Source organism: Tinamus guttatus, unplaced genomic scaffold (assembly GCF_059628265.1).
Source record: "Tinamus guttatus ecotype Peru unplaced genomic scaffold, ASM5962826v1 Tinamus_guttatus_pri_ptg000048l, whole genome shotgun sequence".
Lineage (NCBI taxonomy): Eukaryota > Metazoa > Chordata > Aves > Tinamiformes > Tinamidae > Tinamus > Tinamus guttatus.
The window spans coordinates 10,656,917-10,676,678 of NW_028288582.1; the positions used below are offsets into that span (position 1 = coordinate 10,656,917).

Genomic DNA, 19,762 nt, shown 5'->3' on the forward strand with positions numbered 1-19,762 from the left:
GTCAAAGAATTTGAAGATCCAACTTCAGCCCTGCCCCTTGCCAAAGATTTCAAGAGACAACCCTAAAAGATTACTCAGAAGCTGTGCTACTGTTTCACCTTCTGTAAAGCAGGTTATCACCATCCTAATAAAGAGTGCTGTGTGGAATCGCCACGGTAGTGTTCAAAAACACCAGCTCTGCAGCATAAAATACCATCTCACAGACCCAAAAAATTCACAGCTAGAGGAGAACTTGGAACAAGAGTACAACTAAAAAAAGTTGAATTACAAGGGAAATGGAGGGAAAATGGAGGGTACACCGTATGACACAACTGCCAAAACAAAATACACCAAAAGCACAAAATACTTATACAACAGGACATTTTTATTCATTTCATTTATTCCTATATTTATTTTCAAAAGAGAAAGAAAGAAAGAAAGAAAGGAGTTTCTCACCTGATTTTTGAGTCTCTGACAAAGTTTGGATCTTTCAAATTATCCTCCCATGGTAGATGGCCACTAAGCCAATGAATCAGACAGTAACCTAAGATCTCCAGATCACCACGTCTCGAGGGAGCTAAGCATGCAAACACACACACACACACACGAAAAAAAGAATAATTTTAGGAGCACATTTTAACAACTGCTAAAACTTGTAAGTGTGGCAAGAAAACAGAAAGCCAATACTGACAATGTAAAACTATTTTAAATCTTTTTTCTTAAGTGTAAAAGAAGGGAAAAATATTATTCCTACATTTAGAAGAATAACTTCATTTTCAAGTCCTTTATCAATCTCTTTCTCCTCATTCAAGGGTATGACATGCTGCAGTTATCCCAATTTGTGAAGCTTTTTAAGTAGTTGGATTAGGAAAAAAAATAGAGCCTGTAGAGAAGTGATTGACTTTCTGTTCAAAACATTATTTTACATTCTCTCTTCTATTGACAAAAGAAAAAAGAAAAGAAAAGTTGGGCAAAAGCCCTGCTCTCCACAATAACTGTTCTGCAACATAGAAATATTTCATGTGGCCTGGAAAGCCAAGCACAGTACAGCAAAACATCACATCCCTAGGGCTTTCCAAAAACACCCCATGTGGATATTGACCACAAGTTACTCTTTCAAAGGACAAGTGGCCTAATCAAGCCATCTTTGTTCAGTCAGTTTTAAGTATAGGATAGATGCAACAATTCATATGGAAGAAAACACTAATTTTCAGCACTGACATTTTTTGCAAGACATACAAGACAATGCAAGACATTTTTCTGATAATTAAACAAAATTTAAGAATGAAGAAAATAAAATTGATGTTCACGACAAATCCTCAATGTTCATTCATATACAGCCCTGTGACTTCCATGTTCAACATTCTCACGACTTGCCTTCTGATGTTCAGTGACTACAGGTGTAATTACAAAGTAATGGATTTGTTAACAGGACCTATTTACCCCCTAAAAACGGGGCCCATTGCTTTGTCAAGCAATATTCTATAAACATCTTACACAAATTCATAAAATAAGGAAACTATACAAGAAGTTTGGACTAAAAAACACAGCAAATAAAATCAAAGCAAAAGCTAGTAAGTGTAAGGAAAAAAAATAAATGCCAACATAGTTTACAGAGAGAAAAAATATATATATTATTGCAGATTCAGAAACTTGTTTAACAACATAGTACAGCAGATAAATCTTCTACATTTATTTTTAAAAGGAGACGCAAACACCTATCACTGAGAAAAAAGCCTCTGCCTTCTTACCCACACCCTTGTGTGCATCAATACTGGTATATTCAATAGTCCCATCATGACACCTCTTAGGATCTTCTTTATAAGCTTTGTGAACCCCTTCTGGACAGTACCGGTAAGCAAGCCCATAATCCACCAGGTATACCTAATAATTTCCACACAGAATACAAGGATTAAAGAATGACAAGCACAAAAATACATGAACAGAATTCTCAACTGCTCTCATAATTTCTTATAAAGAATTATACATGGTCTTTTTTCAATTTAAATGATCTTTTCTCAAAGCTTTACTGAGATTACTACACACAACTTGAAAGCAGCATGTCTGAAAGCTTTTGTCATTTTCCATAGAACAGTCTGTTCTGGAAGTCAGTTCTTGCTAATGCAGGGCCAAGTACAGTAAAATATTTATAATTGGACTCAAAATTCATACAAAATTATACATATACTTACTGTCCTATCCTCCTTGAATTCAGGTGTCCTGTTTGAGCATTGGACTTATAAATAATATTGTAAAACGACCATAGCTACTATTACTACTCACTAACACCACAGTTACTTCAGGAGAGTTGACATTATTTTATTCATTGAATAAGCTAAAATATTTGGACAAGATGACATGCCCAATTCAGAAATTCTAATACGCATTTTTTGAATAGAAAAGAGAGTTAAAAATGCAGAAAAAAATGAAAGACCTCTGCAAATCAAGTGGAACAATCAACATTTTAAAGACCAATTTTTCCAAGTAACAGAACACTTATCTGATGGATTTCTTGAACAAAGGAATGAGGAACAATGCAGACAGGCAAACATAATTTACTGGTGTACCATATAATTTTAAGCTTCCACCTGCAAATATCTATTTGAGAGTCAATTTTGTTTTAATCATGAGAATTTCTCTAGATTATTTAGGGCAAATAGTCAATTTGATAAACTGTCCAGCAAATTGCATAAAAATGTAGAATATTAACTAGATATAAATGTCAAGCAGAAATAATGTTACCATACACATTTTTTAAAATGAGCTTCTGCTAGATTTCACAAGTTCAAAGCATTTCCGTGATAAAAACATGATTAAAAAAAGCCTCAGAAATACCTGATTAGGGTTCTTGTAACTCAAAAGAAGATTTGACGCCTTGATGTCTCCATGCACATATTCATGTTCATGGATATATTCCAGAATATCAAGCTAATAAAACAAAATATAGTCGTATAAGTGCAGTACCAGGCTCCAACCAGCAGAGGACCTGTATCCAGCACAAAAGCATAATTTAACAGAACAGTTTAGGAGAAGTCAGATTATAAAATTCTTTTTTAAACTTACTATTCTCAGGCCTAATTGTAATACAGTTTTGTGGGTAAATCGCTTTGCATTCTCTTCATATATCTTCTGAAGATCTCTCCCAAACCTGTCCATTATCATAAACCGATAACTAAATTCACAAAAAGAAACAACAAAAAATTACTGATTTGCACTTTGCAAAGTATTTTATCTTTATGTTCAAAACACAAACTACAAAAGAAAAGGTCTCTACCTACAGACAAACTTCAAGAACAGAGAAACAAATATATGGGATATACTTGACATTTTTTACACTGTACTTCAACTCTTATTTCCTTTATATCAGCTGGCTACTTTTGCCATACAAAGCAAATATCCATATGGGAAAATACCTGTAAAAAAATCCACTATAGATGACAAGTATCAATGGCTGAATAACTTTAAAAGGTCACTTAAAAAGTTGGTTTCTCTGATCTGATGCTTTTCTTTCAACTTATTAAAAAACTCACTTGCTAAAAATGTTTTGATACTCATTGCTATAGTCAAATTAGTTCTATTATCATAAGAGCTAGCAGTAACTCTATTAGTGTAAGAGCCTCATATACTAAACAACAAAAAGTTTACTTGGAAGAAAAAAATCTTAATGTTACATTTACTTTTGCCTCTCAGAATTAATATTTTTTTCCAATAGATTAGCTTTAAATTTGAGGATTTATTGAAACAAAGCAATTTCTGGCACACACGACTCCATGTACCAACTACCCTACTCAGTGGCCCATACAAAAAGAAGAGCACCTAGTAAAATTTATTTGTAGCATCACTATACGGAGAATCCACTGGGAAATCAGGACTAATACATAAACACACCATCCAATACAAAGTAACAAAAACACTTTGCAATATCAAACAATACTAAGAAGTACCCTTAAACTTAAGACAATCCTACCATGAGACTAGCAACTACTGTAATTTACAGATTAGGTCAAAAAGCTACCCCTAGAGAAAATCAAACAGGTGTAGAGACTGCACTAAATCTTTTCTATGCATGAGTTAAAATCCTTTTAACTGCACGCCATGCCAGAATAACTAAAAAGGATAAACTTTAAAAGGTAGTCATATCAGGCAAGGACATCTATGTTAAAAGTTAACTTTATTTTAATTCAAAAATGAAGAGCTTCTAAACCACTAATATGTAGAGTTACCCTATTATGGTGACGTCTGAGAAAAATAAAAACTAAATCAGTAAGAATATGAGACACAAATACGAATAACAATCAGAATACAGATAGAATACATCAATTCCTTATATATACACTACTATGAAACATCAGGATAGGTGAAAATATATCTTATATACCGGATTTGGTTAAAAGAGATAGTAGTCGTGCATTGAATAAATCCACATGTGTGCCAACAACAGATATATTTACCTGTTTCCACTTTTTTCATGTAAGCCAGAACCCCAGTATCTTGGGACTCCTAAATATTTCAGTTTATGGGACTTAGTCCACTTCTGAACTAGAAATACAAACAAAAGCAAGTTCATGAATTCATATCAGGAGAGACTTACCTAAAAGGTAGCACTTACATCTCTTACAGTTTCTACACACATGTAAGCTAATTATTTTACAGAAAGTAGTATGCAAACTATACTGGTAAGCAGGTGACACATCCTTTACAGACAGTGTACAGCTAAATGCATATGTAATATCATCAACACATTATTAAGAAAAATCTTACCAAAAACCTTAATTTTACTACATGTCATTTTTATAATTTAAAAATATTTTCAAAAATGATCTTAAAGGATTTTTTTAAAGAGCTACCTTACTCCTGTAGGCTTTATTTTCCTAGATGCTGTAATTCATTCAAAGTATTTTAATAGAAAGCTTACTTTCATCTGGCTTAGCAGCTCTCATGTAGAACTTTAACTCAGTAAAAAGAGGTCCGTTCTGGCTGGGTTCCTTCAAGACAATTTAAAATTAGTCAAGAACTGCTATGTTAGTAACTAAGAATTATTATGAGCTCACAAAATGTAATGCTTAGTCTGTAAAATCATATTCTCCTTCCTATGTTCTACTCACTGCAGAGAACTTCAATAGAGTATGCTCTCTTCAGAAAATAAAGATGACTAAGCAGTTATTTTATAATAAATTGCTTAGCATTAGAGTACTAAAAATTCTTACCCCTACAAAAAAAAATTAACAGAAATGTGTAGTAATATCAAAAAGTGACAGCAATATAATCATTTCCAAAATTAAAGCTGAATTGCACCAATCTTGTATATTTTACTAATCCTAAAATAACACCTGAATTAATTTGCTGGAAAAGTATTATTGAAAGTTAAATTCCTGCTGAACCATGAGGCATTTGTCCTCTTCACACACTAATTGATCACGACAAGCATTGCAGGGGATTTCACAATTTCTCCTAACAAACAGTTATCAAAACTGAATCTACTTTGAGTTAAGAATCTACCTTTAAGCTATTTAAGCTAACCTAAGGTCTTTTTACTCCATTTTCTAGGGACAAATCTATAACTACATACCACAAGTAAAATGTTTGAAAACACCAAAGCTCTGAAACATTACAAGAATTGCAAGCGAGTTTGCACCTTAACTGAAGATTTCCACAATTCGGTGTAGAAAAAAAATAAAAACCCTGAAGTTGTGATTTCAACTCTCAGTTTTTCATTTTTAAAGTAATTGATTCTGAGATAAGTTTCAGCAATTTATTTTATGCTAGAGTTACTCATATATGTCCAAACTCATTCCATTTCATTGGAAATATCTATTTTGGAATATCCTATCAAACAAAAAACAGGTATGTCATTACTGGTAAAGAAAGCCAGAGATAACTCAATTATGTATTAGCAAAAGTTCCAAATAAATAATCTCAAACCACTTTAATTGTAACTTTTGAATACAGACGTAGTGATCCAAAAAATTGTTAAATGCCAGAACACACTGCTCAGTTAATATGGGTTTACTGCTGTCTAACACTACTGAAGCAATGCAAAGAGATTAAGCTCATTGATGAACGTGGCCTTCAATGTGCATCTGATTTACTGGTTGAGAGGTAGAGTAGGAAAACCAGTCAGAAGCCAGCTTTGGCACCCATCATAGGCCTTGGCATTGCAGGAGAATGGTTCTACCTGTCTTCACCTTACTTCCTTCAGCAACACTGCCCTGAAAAACAATGCAATCCAGAAAACGGTTTTCCAGCTCCTCTTTTTGGAACAGACCACAGCATTTGTTCAGACCAGTATTAAGCTGTGACCCTGCAAAAAAAACCCAACTATACCAACTAAGCTATGCCCAGAAACTTTAGTACATGCTTAACAACTTCCATTTATTTTATTGATGTACCATATCCAACAGAATAATCATATGTAGTTACATACACAGAGAAGGTGAAATCTTACACTGCAGGTACCTCAAAGTTAAATTATCAGAGGCAATCACCTTTTTCTGTGTAGCATAATCAATTGATACTTTAAATTCATTACAGTATAAGTTAAACATATGATTTTGGTTTGTTATTCTGTTACTAAAACTCAGCAAAAAAGTGTAGGTGCTGAAAATCTTAAAATATTTACCTGTTTAAATACATTATCTAAAACATTTTTATAGGCGAAAAAGAATCTCTAGTCAGAGCAAATGTTGAAAATCTGGTATCTTCATACTTGAGGCACTGGACAGCTAATTTAAACACAAAACAGAACTCTGGATTGGCTACAAAGCTGATGTTCCATAATACAATTAATTCTACATACAGGTAAATAAAATGCTGTGTTAAAAAAGCTCATGTAAGAATGTCCAATATTTGCCATACCAGTCATCTTATAATACATTAAAGTGAGAAAAAGTTCAAACTCTAATTTCCACAGAGTCATTCTAAACACACTCATAGTTTGCAAAACTGAAATTAAAGTCTAATTAGAAGACAAATCTTAATGAAAGAGATTATGAAGTACATGTCAAAACTCAACTAATTTCCTCAAGTAGTATTTTAAGGATTCTGATCTTTTTTTAGCTCGTAGTTTAACAAAGTGTTATTAAACTCTGTATCCACTCCTGCCCAATGACATCTGAAAGGTCCACATTAAAAAAGCATTTCTTTTTATTAAAAACTGATTCATTTCATACTGCGTAGACATCAATAGCATGAGGATATGTCAAAAACTAAGCCAATTTCCATCCCGGTTTAATAGCTTAATTTGAAGAGCATTATGATCCGAGCACATATTTTGTTAAACACTAATAACTGTTCAAAGCTGTTAACCACTTTGCTTCAGCTGATGGATCAACTAGGAATCACCCAGAGCATCAGAAAATAGGCTCTTATTTGTAGTAGCATTATACTGGGCTGTAGAGGCATGGAACATTATGGATCATTTGTGACGGCAGCACAACAACTGGGCTACCCTTTATTGCCATAAACTCAGAATCACATAAAACAAAGTGAAAGCGTATTCATGAGGGAGATTTGCAATGGGGTATTTACAAATTGCTGTAACATCGTGAAATCTCACATAAAAACAATCAGATGTTACAACAAATCTTACAACCAGAGCCCGAAGCGGAGGAAAGGAGAAGGAAGTGAACAGGAAGAGGGCCAGTTAGAAGCTGGAGGAGAGAGGATGACAACGGTGCACAGCAGTGAAATAGCGTGTATCTGACACTATTCCAAAGAAATTAAGTTGGATTCTTCCATGAAAGTCAAAGGATTCTGCTCCCTAGTCAGTCTGAATTTATGAAGCAGCATGATAACCTGAGTATCTGTTATTTGCTACTAAAAGAGACCACAGGTCCTGCAGGAAAACAGCCCTCATCCCCACCCAGCTCAGACGGGGCAGGCTGGGCATTGCCACCATGCAAAAACTACGGGCTGCAGCTCCTGGTCTTTGTAGAGCTGCTGCCACACACACCTAAGGCAGCACTGTGATGATGCTGAACAGCACGGGGTTTTTGCAGCAAGCGGCATTTCCAGAAGAGGGTCATCACTAAAAGTTTTTTTTTTTTTCTATTAATGTAGTATAAAAAACAATATTCTAGAATTTCCTTGCAGCAAGGAACTAAAAAATAACTAGGCACATACTAACACACACATACTAACTAAACTGATTTCCACTCCAAATTAATCTGATCTTTTAGTCTGGGGGGAAAAAAAATGTTAAGAATATCTATCTATATATATATATATAAGCAGCAAACTATTAGGTCAATGCTACACACCATTGCTATTGTTTTAATAACCAAAAGATGAAACATTAATGCTTCTGAACTGTGCAGAAAAACTAATATCCTATATTCTGAAGTCCTTGGAAAGTTTTATGCTACCTGCTTTTGCCATAAAAATAGAAGAAGTATCAATATAATTAATAGCCTGGATCATAGTCGTTTCCCTCTCTTAAAAAAGGAAAAAAAATCAAGCAAATTAAGCAAAATTTTAGAAAAATAATTTTATAAATTCACCTTAATAATATTTTTTTTTACCCAGTTCAAGTTAATTTGTTTTAAATTTTAAAAGTTATTTGACTAATAAAAAGAACTCACTGCTATACTGCCGTCAGGTAGAAAATAAAATTTAAAAAGGCTTTTTCTTCTATCTAATCATTAGATTAAAAACATACATGTCAATACCATTTCTACTCAGTAGAAATTAGACATGTGTGTGTTTTATGATAAAACATTTAAATGACTTTATATCTGTCGAGACCTTGGGAATCAAAGTTTTGCAGTTTCAACTCCCAGGCCATCTGTCAGCCGACATCCAGTGGCAAACAACATTTCGCATGGACTCACTGTTGAGTTAGAGAAATTCCTCAAAAGATATCTAGACTACATTGATTTTGTTTGGGTTGTTTACAGCCAAGAACAAATGAAACAGAATTTGAACCATTTAATTTTTTTTTCAACACCACCAACAGGCCAGCATTCACCTTCGTGCACCAGGGTCTCAATTCTCAGCAGTTTCCCCAAAGCACCACACCAATTTTCAGAGCACACTTTGACAAAATATGCATTATATAACTGCATTATTTTTAGTGAGAGGGTGATTTAAATTACATATGCTATTCTAGAACAAGCATTTTCAAATTCTGAAATAAAGATTCAAATGTTCTCTTACCACTTTTACAACATAAGGTGCATCACTGCCAACCGACTTTGAAGAATTAACATCAGCTGTTAAAAAGTAAGTGTTTATTAGTAATATGAAAGTAAACTATTACAAAACATACATTTCCTTGCTATGCAGCATGGATTCCAAATGACAGAGCAATTAAGCACTGAAATGAACATGAATATCAGCATGTTATGCCAAGGTAAGACAAATATTCTATATTGCAAGCCTACTCAGTGTTGATGTGGCCTCACATTCCCCCTTCCGTTCAAGAATGGAAAGTTCACTAGCTACTTTTCATTATTCAATATCTTTTTTTTTTCTAGACAATAACACTTTTTTCATCTCTAAAGACTAATGAATGTAGAGAAGCAAGATCCTCTCTACTATTTTGTTATGTCGTGTATTTCAAAGGGGCTTTCTGTTGGTGCTAAGCTCTTGATGGCTGTCACAGGTGATACAAATACAGAGGACACCAAATCAGGGAAGCACTAAGTGTGCAAGGAGTCGGGGCATGGCACAGCCTTGGAGAGGGCAAGCTTTGGCTTGAACAAAGCAGAAATTTTTAACATGAAGAATGACAACAATTTGAGTGAGATCAAACTCCAGATGCAGCATATATAGAAACTCAGTGAGCAAAACTGAGCAAATAGTAGAAGGATGCTTTGGCAAGAAGTAGCCCACTGGTCCTGAGCCTTTGCTCAAAATGATTCTTAACCCATTATGCTGTAAGCATAGGAAGTGTATTTGGAATTGATTTAAAAAAAAAAAAAAAAAAAAAAAAAACACGAACACAGTTGCATGAAATGCATATTGTCTCATCCAGGGAGAAAGATTATACGTATTTTGTAAAAATACCTTTATTAACATGGTTACCTTAAATTTCATCCCTTCAAGGCTATTTGGAAAATTACTAGGGTTACAGCAAAAATTCCCTTTGATACTCCATTGTATTCTCAAAGTCTTTCCTGTCTTTGTTCATTTGTTCAAAAAACAACTATTCTGATTTTAAGTATGAAAATCGATGCATTAAAAGTTTTCATTAAATTCAATGCACACTGTCACAAAGCAAGATCTGTGCTTCTGTGAGTCCAAAATTTCAATCTGTTATAAATACTGGTTGCGTAATAAAGTTTATGACTTATATCAGAAGTTCAGAACGCAATAAAAGTCAAAAACAGCACAGAAGTCAACAGCTGTTCTTTGATGGCTGATCAATAGCCTGCATAAAATGTGTTTAGACACTGTCATTCAGAATTTGTGAGATAAGGATACTCATGCAAATATTTCTTATTTCAGACATACCAAAGAAGAAATTTAAATAAGTACTGAATTATCCTTTCGCCCTCAACCAGAGGTCAATGAAAATCAGAACTGAAACACCACCAAGGCAACACGGGAACATACCAATCCCATTGCTCTCAATATCAGCCATCTTTCACAATTAACTTTAGAAATGAATGATTGAGAAATAAAAGCAATTATGCAAGAATATTAGAATTACAAAATCTGTCTACAAACATTTAAAAATATTACAAAGAAAGAGTATGGTTTGCAAAGCACAAAGACTTAACTGAAATGAACTACCACTCTGAAACATCATATTGATAACTGCAACCTCATGCAGCCATTGTTTTCAATGAGCATTAGTCAAATGCTGCTCAGATGAAATTATAGTTCTATTCAAACAGAGCAACTGAAGATTTTCCAACTAACTCTTAACTTTGGCTCAATTTTTCATCACTTTGAACAATGACAAACATTTCACTCTCCATCTCAAAATATTACCAACAATAAACAAACTTACCAAGATAGAGGCGTCCAAAGCCTCCTTGTCCTATAGGGACACCTAATTTCCATTCTTTTTTGCTTGTATCTGCTAGAATCTCTCCTACAGGAAACTCTTCAGCAAGTTTCCTCTTTGCCGGACCTCTTTTTCCAGAAGTCTTCTTCATATATGGCATTTTTACTTGGGGCTACAGGAATAATTATAATTAAAAAAAAATGGTTATATATTAAGTATGCTATTTCATATGTCATTTTTTCCATGCTCACTTTTGACAAACTTCTATATAACACATGATTTAATTTTTAACTTGTTATTACTAAAATACTTTAAAAATCATAAATCATTTCATTTGCATGAATTCTAAGTGAAAAACAAGTAATTTTCAGGCATAAAAAAAACTGAAAGAAAAAAACTTCACAAAAGAAATCTATTATAAGTCTTATAATACACATCACAAAAATCTCAAAATCTATTGCTGTCAATCAATCACAGCAATCACAGTTCTACATTCAACAAAGAGTAAACTAATGAAAGCTCATCAGTCTTCTAGGAGTAAATTTTTCTTAGTTTTTAAATTTCCAAGTCCAATTTATACTCCAAGACTTAAATAAAAGCAAGTAAAGGTATTAATGGTTACACCAAGAAATGAGAAAGTAAATGTCAACATTTCTCAGTGATTCCTATTAGCTGTCAAAATGCCACAAAAATATTATATTATTCAAACTTAATTAATTTTTCCCCTTATAGAAATACAACCAACAAAACTAAAAGTCTGCTTATTATTCTCAGGACAACATTTAGTAGATGATTAACATATTAGCACATAACCATCTATTTTAGGATCATAACGTGAAAGTATTATTCATGCCAAGCTCAGGTCCAATATCAAGAACGTTTTTGCAAATAATATAACGGCTGTCCACAACCAAACATGCATGTCTTTCTCCATAACAATCCTCACTTGCATTACATAAGGTTCTTTTTCTTTTTCACATTTGAGCCAGATTTTCAGTTAATAGGGGAACTTACTAAAGACTTGGCCATGACACGGTAAAAATCTCTGCATATGAAGAACTTCAGGATTTTTCAAAGAGCTGATCTCTTTGTCTACCTTATGAAGATGAAAGTTACTTTCTAAAGGATATTAGGTCTGACTGGTGTGTTTGGGGGGTGATGTTGCTTGTTTTTCCTGGGAAAGAATAGGGAATATTAATAAAAATAATACACAATTGAGGAATCTTCTGGATAGCAAAGTATCTTCCACCCTGCCCCCCTCATCAGTTACTGGATAGAATAACTAAGTCAAACACAGTTATTTAATGTCAATTTTCTTCTTTTTGTTTTAATGTTCCAGGAATTCATTTCCCAGACAAATAGGAAATCATGCAATAGTGACAGCAGTTCCAAAAACACTCCATAGACCCCTTTTCTGAGTGGCATCTTCAAGAATTTACAGCACCACACAGAACCATCACATCTTAATGCCACAAAACCGCCCCTAATTACTGATGGTGGCTAAATGAATAATTGCAACAAAGAATATTATGAAGTACGAACATTACAGAACAAAACTAGTAATTATTCAAAACTACACGGCACAAGCTTCCTCATTTTCACAAAACAAGACGTCTTAACCAAGATATAATTCTGACATTCTTAAAAAGGCTAACTGCACCCACAGCTTTCACTCTGTCTTCAAAGAACTCACATGTCTTTTTTTTGTCTTCAAGGTAAAATGTACTACACAGTCTCAGAGGAAGGTTCTTCCTCCAAACTTTTGACAGGAAAGAAATTACAGTTCCAAGTACCAAATGGAATTTCAGTTAGTCAGCTCAGATGGTGCAAATGTGATCATAATGACATGGAAGCACCAGAAGGAACAAAGCATGGCAGGACTGGCAGTGTTGATATCACTTAGAATAGCAAGCCATCGGGATCACAGCACACCTGTAAGCAGCTTCTCAGGCCACCCAGACCTTCTGGGTAAGGATAGACTAAAACAGCAGTCACCTGAAGTCACTAGAGATGGTGGTGGCAGGAAGACAAGCAAAAAGCCTGGAGCACTAAGACTAAGGCTGACTGCACTCAACACAGTACAAAGATCATCAGTGACTCAGAAATGGGGACAGGATGGAAGCACAAAAAATCACAATCACCATCAGCTTCTAAAAGTTACAAAAATGAGTCTGAACGAGCGTATGGACATGACAAAGACTCGAGAGCCGGTACTGCTCGACCTCCACGTTACTGAAGATAATCCTGGCCAGACCACTCGGACAGACGCACTAAAGTGCTTGAACTCTGGGTGGGCAGACCCCTTGGACAGTGCATGGGTGCTTGCAGGCAGGCTGGCATGAGAGTGATAGGCACTGAAATGGTTTTGGTTTTAAGTAATTCACTGTACCCTCTCCTATATTCTTGAATAGAGCTCTGTGAACTGAGTCTGGTGCTACAACACTCTGCAGCTTCTATGTCCATTTTGGTTGCATAATACTATAAAAAATCCTGAAAATGTGATACAACAAGCCAACTGAGCTTTGTCTTACATAAAAAACATGCCTGCAAAGCAGCAAACAAGAAGAGTAAAATTAGTAGTTGTTTTGTGAATAAAATTAGCAAGCCAGTAAAACAAAACTACAGATAAATTTCACATCTTTGCCATTCTTAGTCTGTTGATGGCAAGTGTGCTTAAAAGGGAAACAAGTTTACTTAAAATATCACCACAAAGGTATTAAAAAAGGATCTGGTGTCTCTTCCCACACCTTTTTTTTCTTGTTAATAAAGGCCAATAATTATATGCCTGAAGATATTTAATAATAATATTAATAATAAAAAAGTGAGATATCCCTTTATCCACAAAAGCAAAAATTCAAAATGGACATAAGTTTGAATGTCCCCAGCTGGGAACCCTGCCCTTAACAAATACACTAGATACACATACATGGTTTCTTGGCTGTCTCTATTCATACCCATCTGTTAAGATGGCACTGTGCCTACTCACAAGTTGGTCAAACTATCAGTAGGCCATAGGTGCCAAACACTGATCGCTTTCCACGGGCAGCACGCATGAGACGAGGCACTCACTCTTTTGCAAAAAAGCTGTTATCTATGGAATTACTTGATCAACAGGCACGGATCACATTTATTTAGATAAATCACTTCACTGTTTGAAGTCAGAAGTACCTGCAGCTTTAAGAGGAAAAAAAAAAAAGTTTAAGACTGAAAAAGCAACAACTTTTTAGTACAAATTCTGTCATTTCATGTGTGCTTCAACTTACGATCTAGCAAATGAGTGGTTTGTCAAGAAACTTATAAACCAACATGATGTAGCCGTGTACTTTACTTTCCGCAGCTCGAATAAAGTCATCCACTTCTCCAGAAGACAGTACCACTTGTATTCTCTATTTTAAAAACACAAATTTAGTCCATGTGATCTTGAAACAGGAAGAAATCACTTCCCTCCTCTCTCTCACATTATCCCATTGCGACAAATGTAGGAAGCGCTATGAGGGTCACCTGCTGAGCCATCTACAGAGTTTTTTGCAACTCTGTTGCTTTTTCATCCAGGATCTCAGAGTCCTGAGGAAAAGAATGGTCTTTCAGTTCAGCACAGAACTAGAGTCAGGAGATTCCTGAATTTGACACTTACATCAAAACTCACCTTCACCCTTCCTGCCTCTCAATTACCTCACGCCATCAGTAAATTGAAATATTTTCTCTCTCACAGGCATTGTGAAGCTTAATTTATTAGCGCTTCTAAACCATGCTAAAGTCCTTGGAAACAGATTGCCATAGGTGTCAAGTACTGTACTATCATTCAAGTATCAAACAGACCTGGTTCTGTTTAGCTAAAGTTATCTGACAAGAACAATTTTCAAGGTGCATGACTGTAAACAGCAGCATTTTATGTGACTACAGTACTCTCAAAACAAAGATTTTGTTATGGATGAGTGTGAATAACAGAAGTTTATTTGTCTAAACTCTCTCCAAAAGCCTCTTTAGCACTACAAAGGTTACTTCTCCTCATTCTCCCTAATAAAACAGCTCGGAAGAAACTGAATACACTCTACTTGAGATATGCAGACAATTTTGCATCAGTAGTACCATCAGTGGTGCTATCTTTACAAATGTTGTCTGCAATGGTTGCTACTCTAGCTACACTTGAACTCTTGAAATAAACATGAATAGCCACTTCTCGACTCGTACTGCCTTCCACTCCCAATAAAACTCTAAAATTAATATACTATTTCTATAATAGAACGAGTAGTAGAACTATTTCTGCTGTGCAGCAAGTCAGAATGGTGAATTTCTTCCTGATCCTGTTCTTTGGTTTTCTAGAAATTGGCATTTATGATTGTGTTGAAAATAGATCTCACTGTGATGAACCTAGAAGGGAGGCTGCCGACCGGTGCTCCTTTTCTTGTCTTTCCCTGAAGGACCTAAAATCTACAGGTCGCCAATACTGCTTAGTCATAGTAAGACCTTTATGTCTGCCTGCAAAAAATAATAATAAAATAAAATAAAATAAATCCTTAAGGAAGAAGAGGGAAGGAAGAGGGAAACAACTTGACGCTTTCTTAAGACCTGTGAAAACTGCTGAACTGTTTTGCAGAAGGAAGTAACAAGTACCCTAGGCAGTATCAATGAAAGTAAGTAGTAGAGTCACAGAATGCCCGCTTTATGCAAGAAAGTCTGTATTCTTCATAGTTTAGTTCAATACCCTGTTAATCTCTATTCCTAAAGATTAAAACAGCTGACAAATGATGCTACTTATGAGAAGAATGGACTTAGGGTGCTTTCCCTAGGAAACAAGAAAATGCATTTTAAAGCAAAATTAAGAAATCTACATTGGTAGACCAAATTTTATTAGAATATTTTCTAATAATAAAAAAAAAAACCTTGCAATAACACGTGAGCTCACAAAGAGAGTTTTATAAGATGTCCTGTCATCTATCACTCCAAATCACCTCACCTCTAAATTATCACTAAGGACCCATTCTTGCAAAACACCGAACTCAGAGGCTTTCTGATATTTCGGCATACTGCATAAAAATCTGAATGCAGCTCTGAAATGCAGTACAAATCCTACTTAATTCAGGACTATCCCTACAAATGAAGTGGACAGTTCATTCCCACAGACGGAGAGCACAAGTTGCAGAAGTGTTTTAGCAAGGTAATAATGGCAGGACTTCCCAAAAGGTTTTATGCTCTTACGAATAACAAAAAGTGCCCATGGATCCCCTACAAACTAATAAAAGGTTTAAGTGTAAACTGAAAACCGGAAGTGGCAAGAGGCTTTAACCTGCCTGCAAAAAGTCCTAAAACACGAGAAATGAAGGCTGAGAAACAGGAAGTGAAGAAAAACACAGCCAACTTAGCCCAGTTTTTCCTACACAACAGGCCAGCTCGGATTCAGAAACTGCAGATTTTTTTTTTCTATTCGCAGGTTTGCATTTAAAAGAACAGCGCGCTTACATAAAAGCCAAGCTCTGCGGGGCCTCGCAGCTGAGGAGATATGTCGGGGGTGGAGGTGACACAGGGATATGCAGGTGACACAGGGGCCGCTGACACATCCCTCCTCCTCCTCCTCCGCCTCGCCGCAGTCCCGCGGGACGCGAGGGAAGCGGCCCTGCCGCCAGCGAGGCGGCTCGGCGCCCAGGCCCGGGCGGACGGGGAGACAGGGACGGCTCCCGCACGTCCCCCCAGCCCAGTCCTGCCAGGGAGGGACCCCCGGCTCGGCCTGCGCCCCACGGCGGGGCAGAGCGGCAGGGACGGGGTCCCCACACACACCAGCAGCAGGCGGAAAGGAGCGGGAGCCCGCGCGGGCCCGGCGCCGGAGGGAGCCGGGGCGCAGCCCGCCCAGCAGGGCCGGGGGCGCAGGGGAGCCCCCAGACGCGGCGCCCGGGGAATGGGAGGCAGAGGGGGAAGCGCCGCGGCGGCCGCCGCCACCCCCGCGTACCTGGTGCGCGCGCGGGCCGGGCGCCGCTCCGCGCGTCCCGTCCGAAATTCCCGCACTGCCCGCGGCGCCCTCCCGCCCACCGCCCAACACCGCCCGCGCCCATTGGCCAGCGCGCCCGGCGCGGGGGCCGCTGGGAGCTGTAGTCCGCGGCGGGCGGGAAGGCGGGAGGGAGCCATGGCGGAGGGGGGAGTGGGCACCGCGGGCCGGCGGGGCTCGTGCGAAACCTTCGAGTCTGGAGCTAGAGGACGCGGGAAAGGCGCCCCACAACCGGCCGCCTCCTGCCCGCAGGCCGCGGCGAAGCGAAGGGACCGGCTGCCGAGCGCGGTGGCCGGCCTGACCACCCCAGCTTGTCTGGGAGCCATGAAACACGGAGCCGCCTTCCCCGGAGGTGTTCGAGGCCAAAAGGCACCTCAGCCCATGGGGGCGCCTGCCCGTGCCGGAAACACCCACTCTGACTAGCCGAGGGTCACCCCTGCCCGTAACTGCGTTTTGAGCATGGGGTTTCTCTGCGCCCTGGCTTCGAGTGCTGCAGCCATAGGATCATGTAGTCACCATGGTTGGAAAAGACCTCCGAGGTGATGGAGGCCAGCTGCAAACCTAGCTTGCTCCAAAGAAGCTTTTCATGTGTCTTTTAACAGTCTGTATTTATTTAGTCTCAATTGTTTTCTTTTTTTTAACATCAGGTTCTATGATACTTAAATTGCTATTAGCGCACAAGAACATTTTACCACGTTAATAGTAACTGCAAAGTCATATAAAAAGAAGGCATTTAGAAACCCATGCCCTTGAAAGGTCAGAACGGCTTTGGCCCTTTTCCTGCCCCGCCACAGCCTCCATCTCCGTTCTCCAGGTCTGAGTCAGGTTTTAAAGCGTTGATTCACCTAGCAGGTCTCACCCGTTTGTCATCTGACATCGCTGCTTCTGGTTCGCCTAATGTCGTGTACAAATCCATACATGGCTTGCTTCTGCCAACCTCTGAAGCTGAAAAGAGATACAGAGGATCAGAATTAAAGACATGTGAAAACAGGCACTCAGGGGATGAAGTAGGAAGAAACGCTTCTTTTTTTTTTTTTTTTTCCTAATTTGCTGGAATGTTGAGCCTTAGCAAATAAGACTGTGATTTCGTGGCTACCACCTTCGTATCATCCCGTGGTGTGCTGATCATTGTGTACTTCCATACTCCCTTGAAAATCTGAGCTATATTAAGAATACCAGAAATATCCAGTAGGAATCCTAGGTATTTGGGCACACTTTTGACAATCTGTGCTGTTTTGACTGCTCTAGGGTGTTGTTGCTGATAGGAAAGCTAACGTGTGTTTGTTTTTAAAGATGCTACATATGGTAGCATTCAACTCAAAGTACCATTTTCTTTCCTTAAAGTGGATGAAATAATGTTGTGATCTTTTTTTTTTTTAATGGATAAATGTTTCCATGAGTTTACTGTAGCAATCCCAGTTGTGAGGTAATTGACATCAGATCACTGGACTTATAAAAATATTTTAAGATGTCCACATAGAAAATAAAATGAAAAAATATATGTATATTCTGTTTCTGTATACTAACCACATTTTAGTTTACCAGAATTTAGTCTTCTAATTCCAAACCAAAAATATTTGAAGTTTAATGAAAAGCTGATCTTTAAGATAGGTTTCAGCTTCCAGAAGGAAAAATGAATGGTCGCTCTTTTGAGAGAGTCACTTACACTCATCAGTTCCAGAAGACATGCAAACTGCATTTCCCCATCTTCATTTCTAGGACAAAATTAAGAGTGTGCCTGCAGTGGGCTCAGAATAGTACAAAGCAAATTTGAATCATAACTTCATTCTACAACAAGAAAACTGCAGCATAGTTTGATTAAATTATTCACTCAAGGTCCTCAGGGAGTATTAGGTGAGGTCAGAAGGTTAGCCCATATCCCTTGAGCTGGCTCAGTGCTTTCTCACAAAGCTGCGTTAGGTTGTAAGGCAGGAGTTTGAGGTTGTGAAGGTTCAGGTAAGTGACAAGTTACAGAGTGCCAGATGTTTGCAGCTGGCGAGATCCAGTGCTTCCCCGGAGCTAGGCTGGTTTCTCCTTTAGTGCTTGTCAGACAGTGCTGCATGGACTGCAGCTCTGCGGGATCAGAGACGATTATTGGAGGAGAAGACACATACATGCATTTCCACATACAATGGAAGTAAGCAAGCAACAATCCAGAAACAAGAAATCAATTTAGAATTTTCCTTAAAAATATTTAAAATTCTTGCCATGAAACCTCACAATTTTGTTTTTTATTTCTTTTTGAAAAGACTACTAAGCAGGTTTAATGCTAGTAATGCCACAGTAGTAATTTAAATGTAGTTAATATGTGATGTTCCTTACATTTCCACCTTTTCAAACATTGAGGAATAAAATGGCCTAGAACTCCAGCGTGCATTCCTCTCTTGCCACCTTTTCATTTTATTTTTCTAGTTGGAAAATAATAAGAGGCCTAATACAGCTCACAAACCTTGCCATAGTACCCACAATGCTTTACAAAAGCCCAAATCAAAATAAATCATTATAATTCAATTTCAAAAATGAATGAGGAGAGGACACTACACTACTGTAGTAGTACACTACACTACTCTACCCTGTGCTATCGGATATGTGGAGCACAGACAGGGATAGTGATTAGAGATTGCTGTACCTAAATCTACCATAATCTTTGCTTTAACATCACAGTTTTCTTCCAATGTTAGTCCAAAAAAAGTCTGGGTAAAAACTCGGTGGTCAGAGGACATGAACGATTTGAGAAGAAACTATGATATGATCCAAGAGGCAATTCTTGATTCAGAAGCCTTGTGTTTCTATCCACCAATGATATATGTACTGTTGTGTAAAAGAATTATGCTTTAAATCATATCTAAGAT

At 37.4% G+C, this 19,762-nt stretch overlaps 1 protein-coding gene across 2 annotated transcripts in view; it reads right to left on the reverse strand.

Moving 5' to 3' along the window:
* Positions 1–16,944, reverse strand: part of VRK1 (VRK serine/threonine kinase 1) — a 31,621-nt gene extending 14,677 nt beyond the window's left edge. The window contains exons 1-9 of one of the 2 annotated variants that reach the window (XM_088539682.1): positions 16,875–16,944; positions 10,934–11,102; positions 9,133–9,188; positions 4,895–4,964; positions 4,431–4,518; positions 3,043–3,151; positions 2,815–2,907; positions 1,731–1,863; positions 436–556 (exon numbers count right to left, since the gene is read on the reverse strand). In XM_088539682.1, the coding sequence (XP_088395808.1) occupies positions 436–556; positions 1,731–1,863; positions 2,815–2,907; positions 3,043–3,151; positions 4,431–4,518; positions 4,895–4,964; positions 9,133–9,188; positions 10,934–11,090 (827 nt within the window). In that variant the 5' untranslated portion in view covers positions 11,091–11,102; positions 16,875–16,944. Of the gene's footprint in view, positions 1–435; positions 557–1,730; positions 1,864–2,808; positions 2,908–3,042; positions 3,152–4,430; positions 4,519–4,894; positions 4,965–9,132; positions 9,189–10,933; positions 11,103–16,874 lie in introns of both variants that reach the window. The other variant, XM_088539683.1, reaches the window with a different exon arrangement.
* Between the last annotated feature and the right edge of the window lie 2,818 nt (positions 16,945–19,762).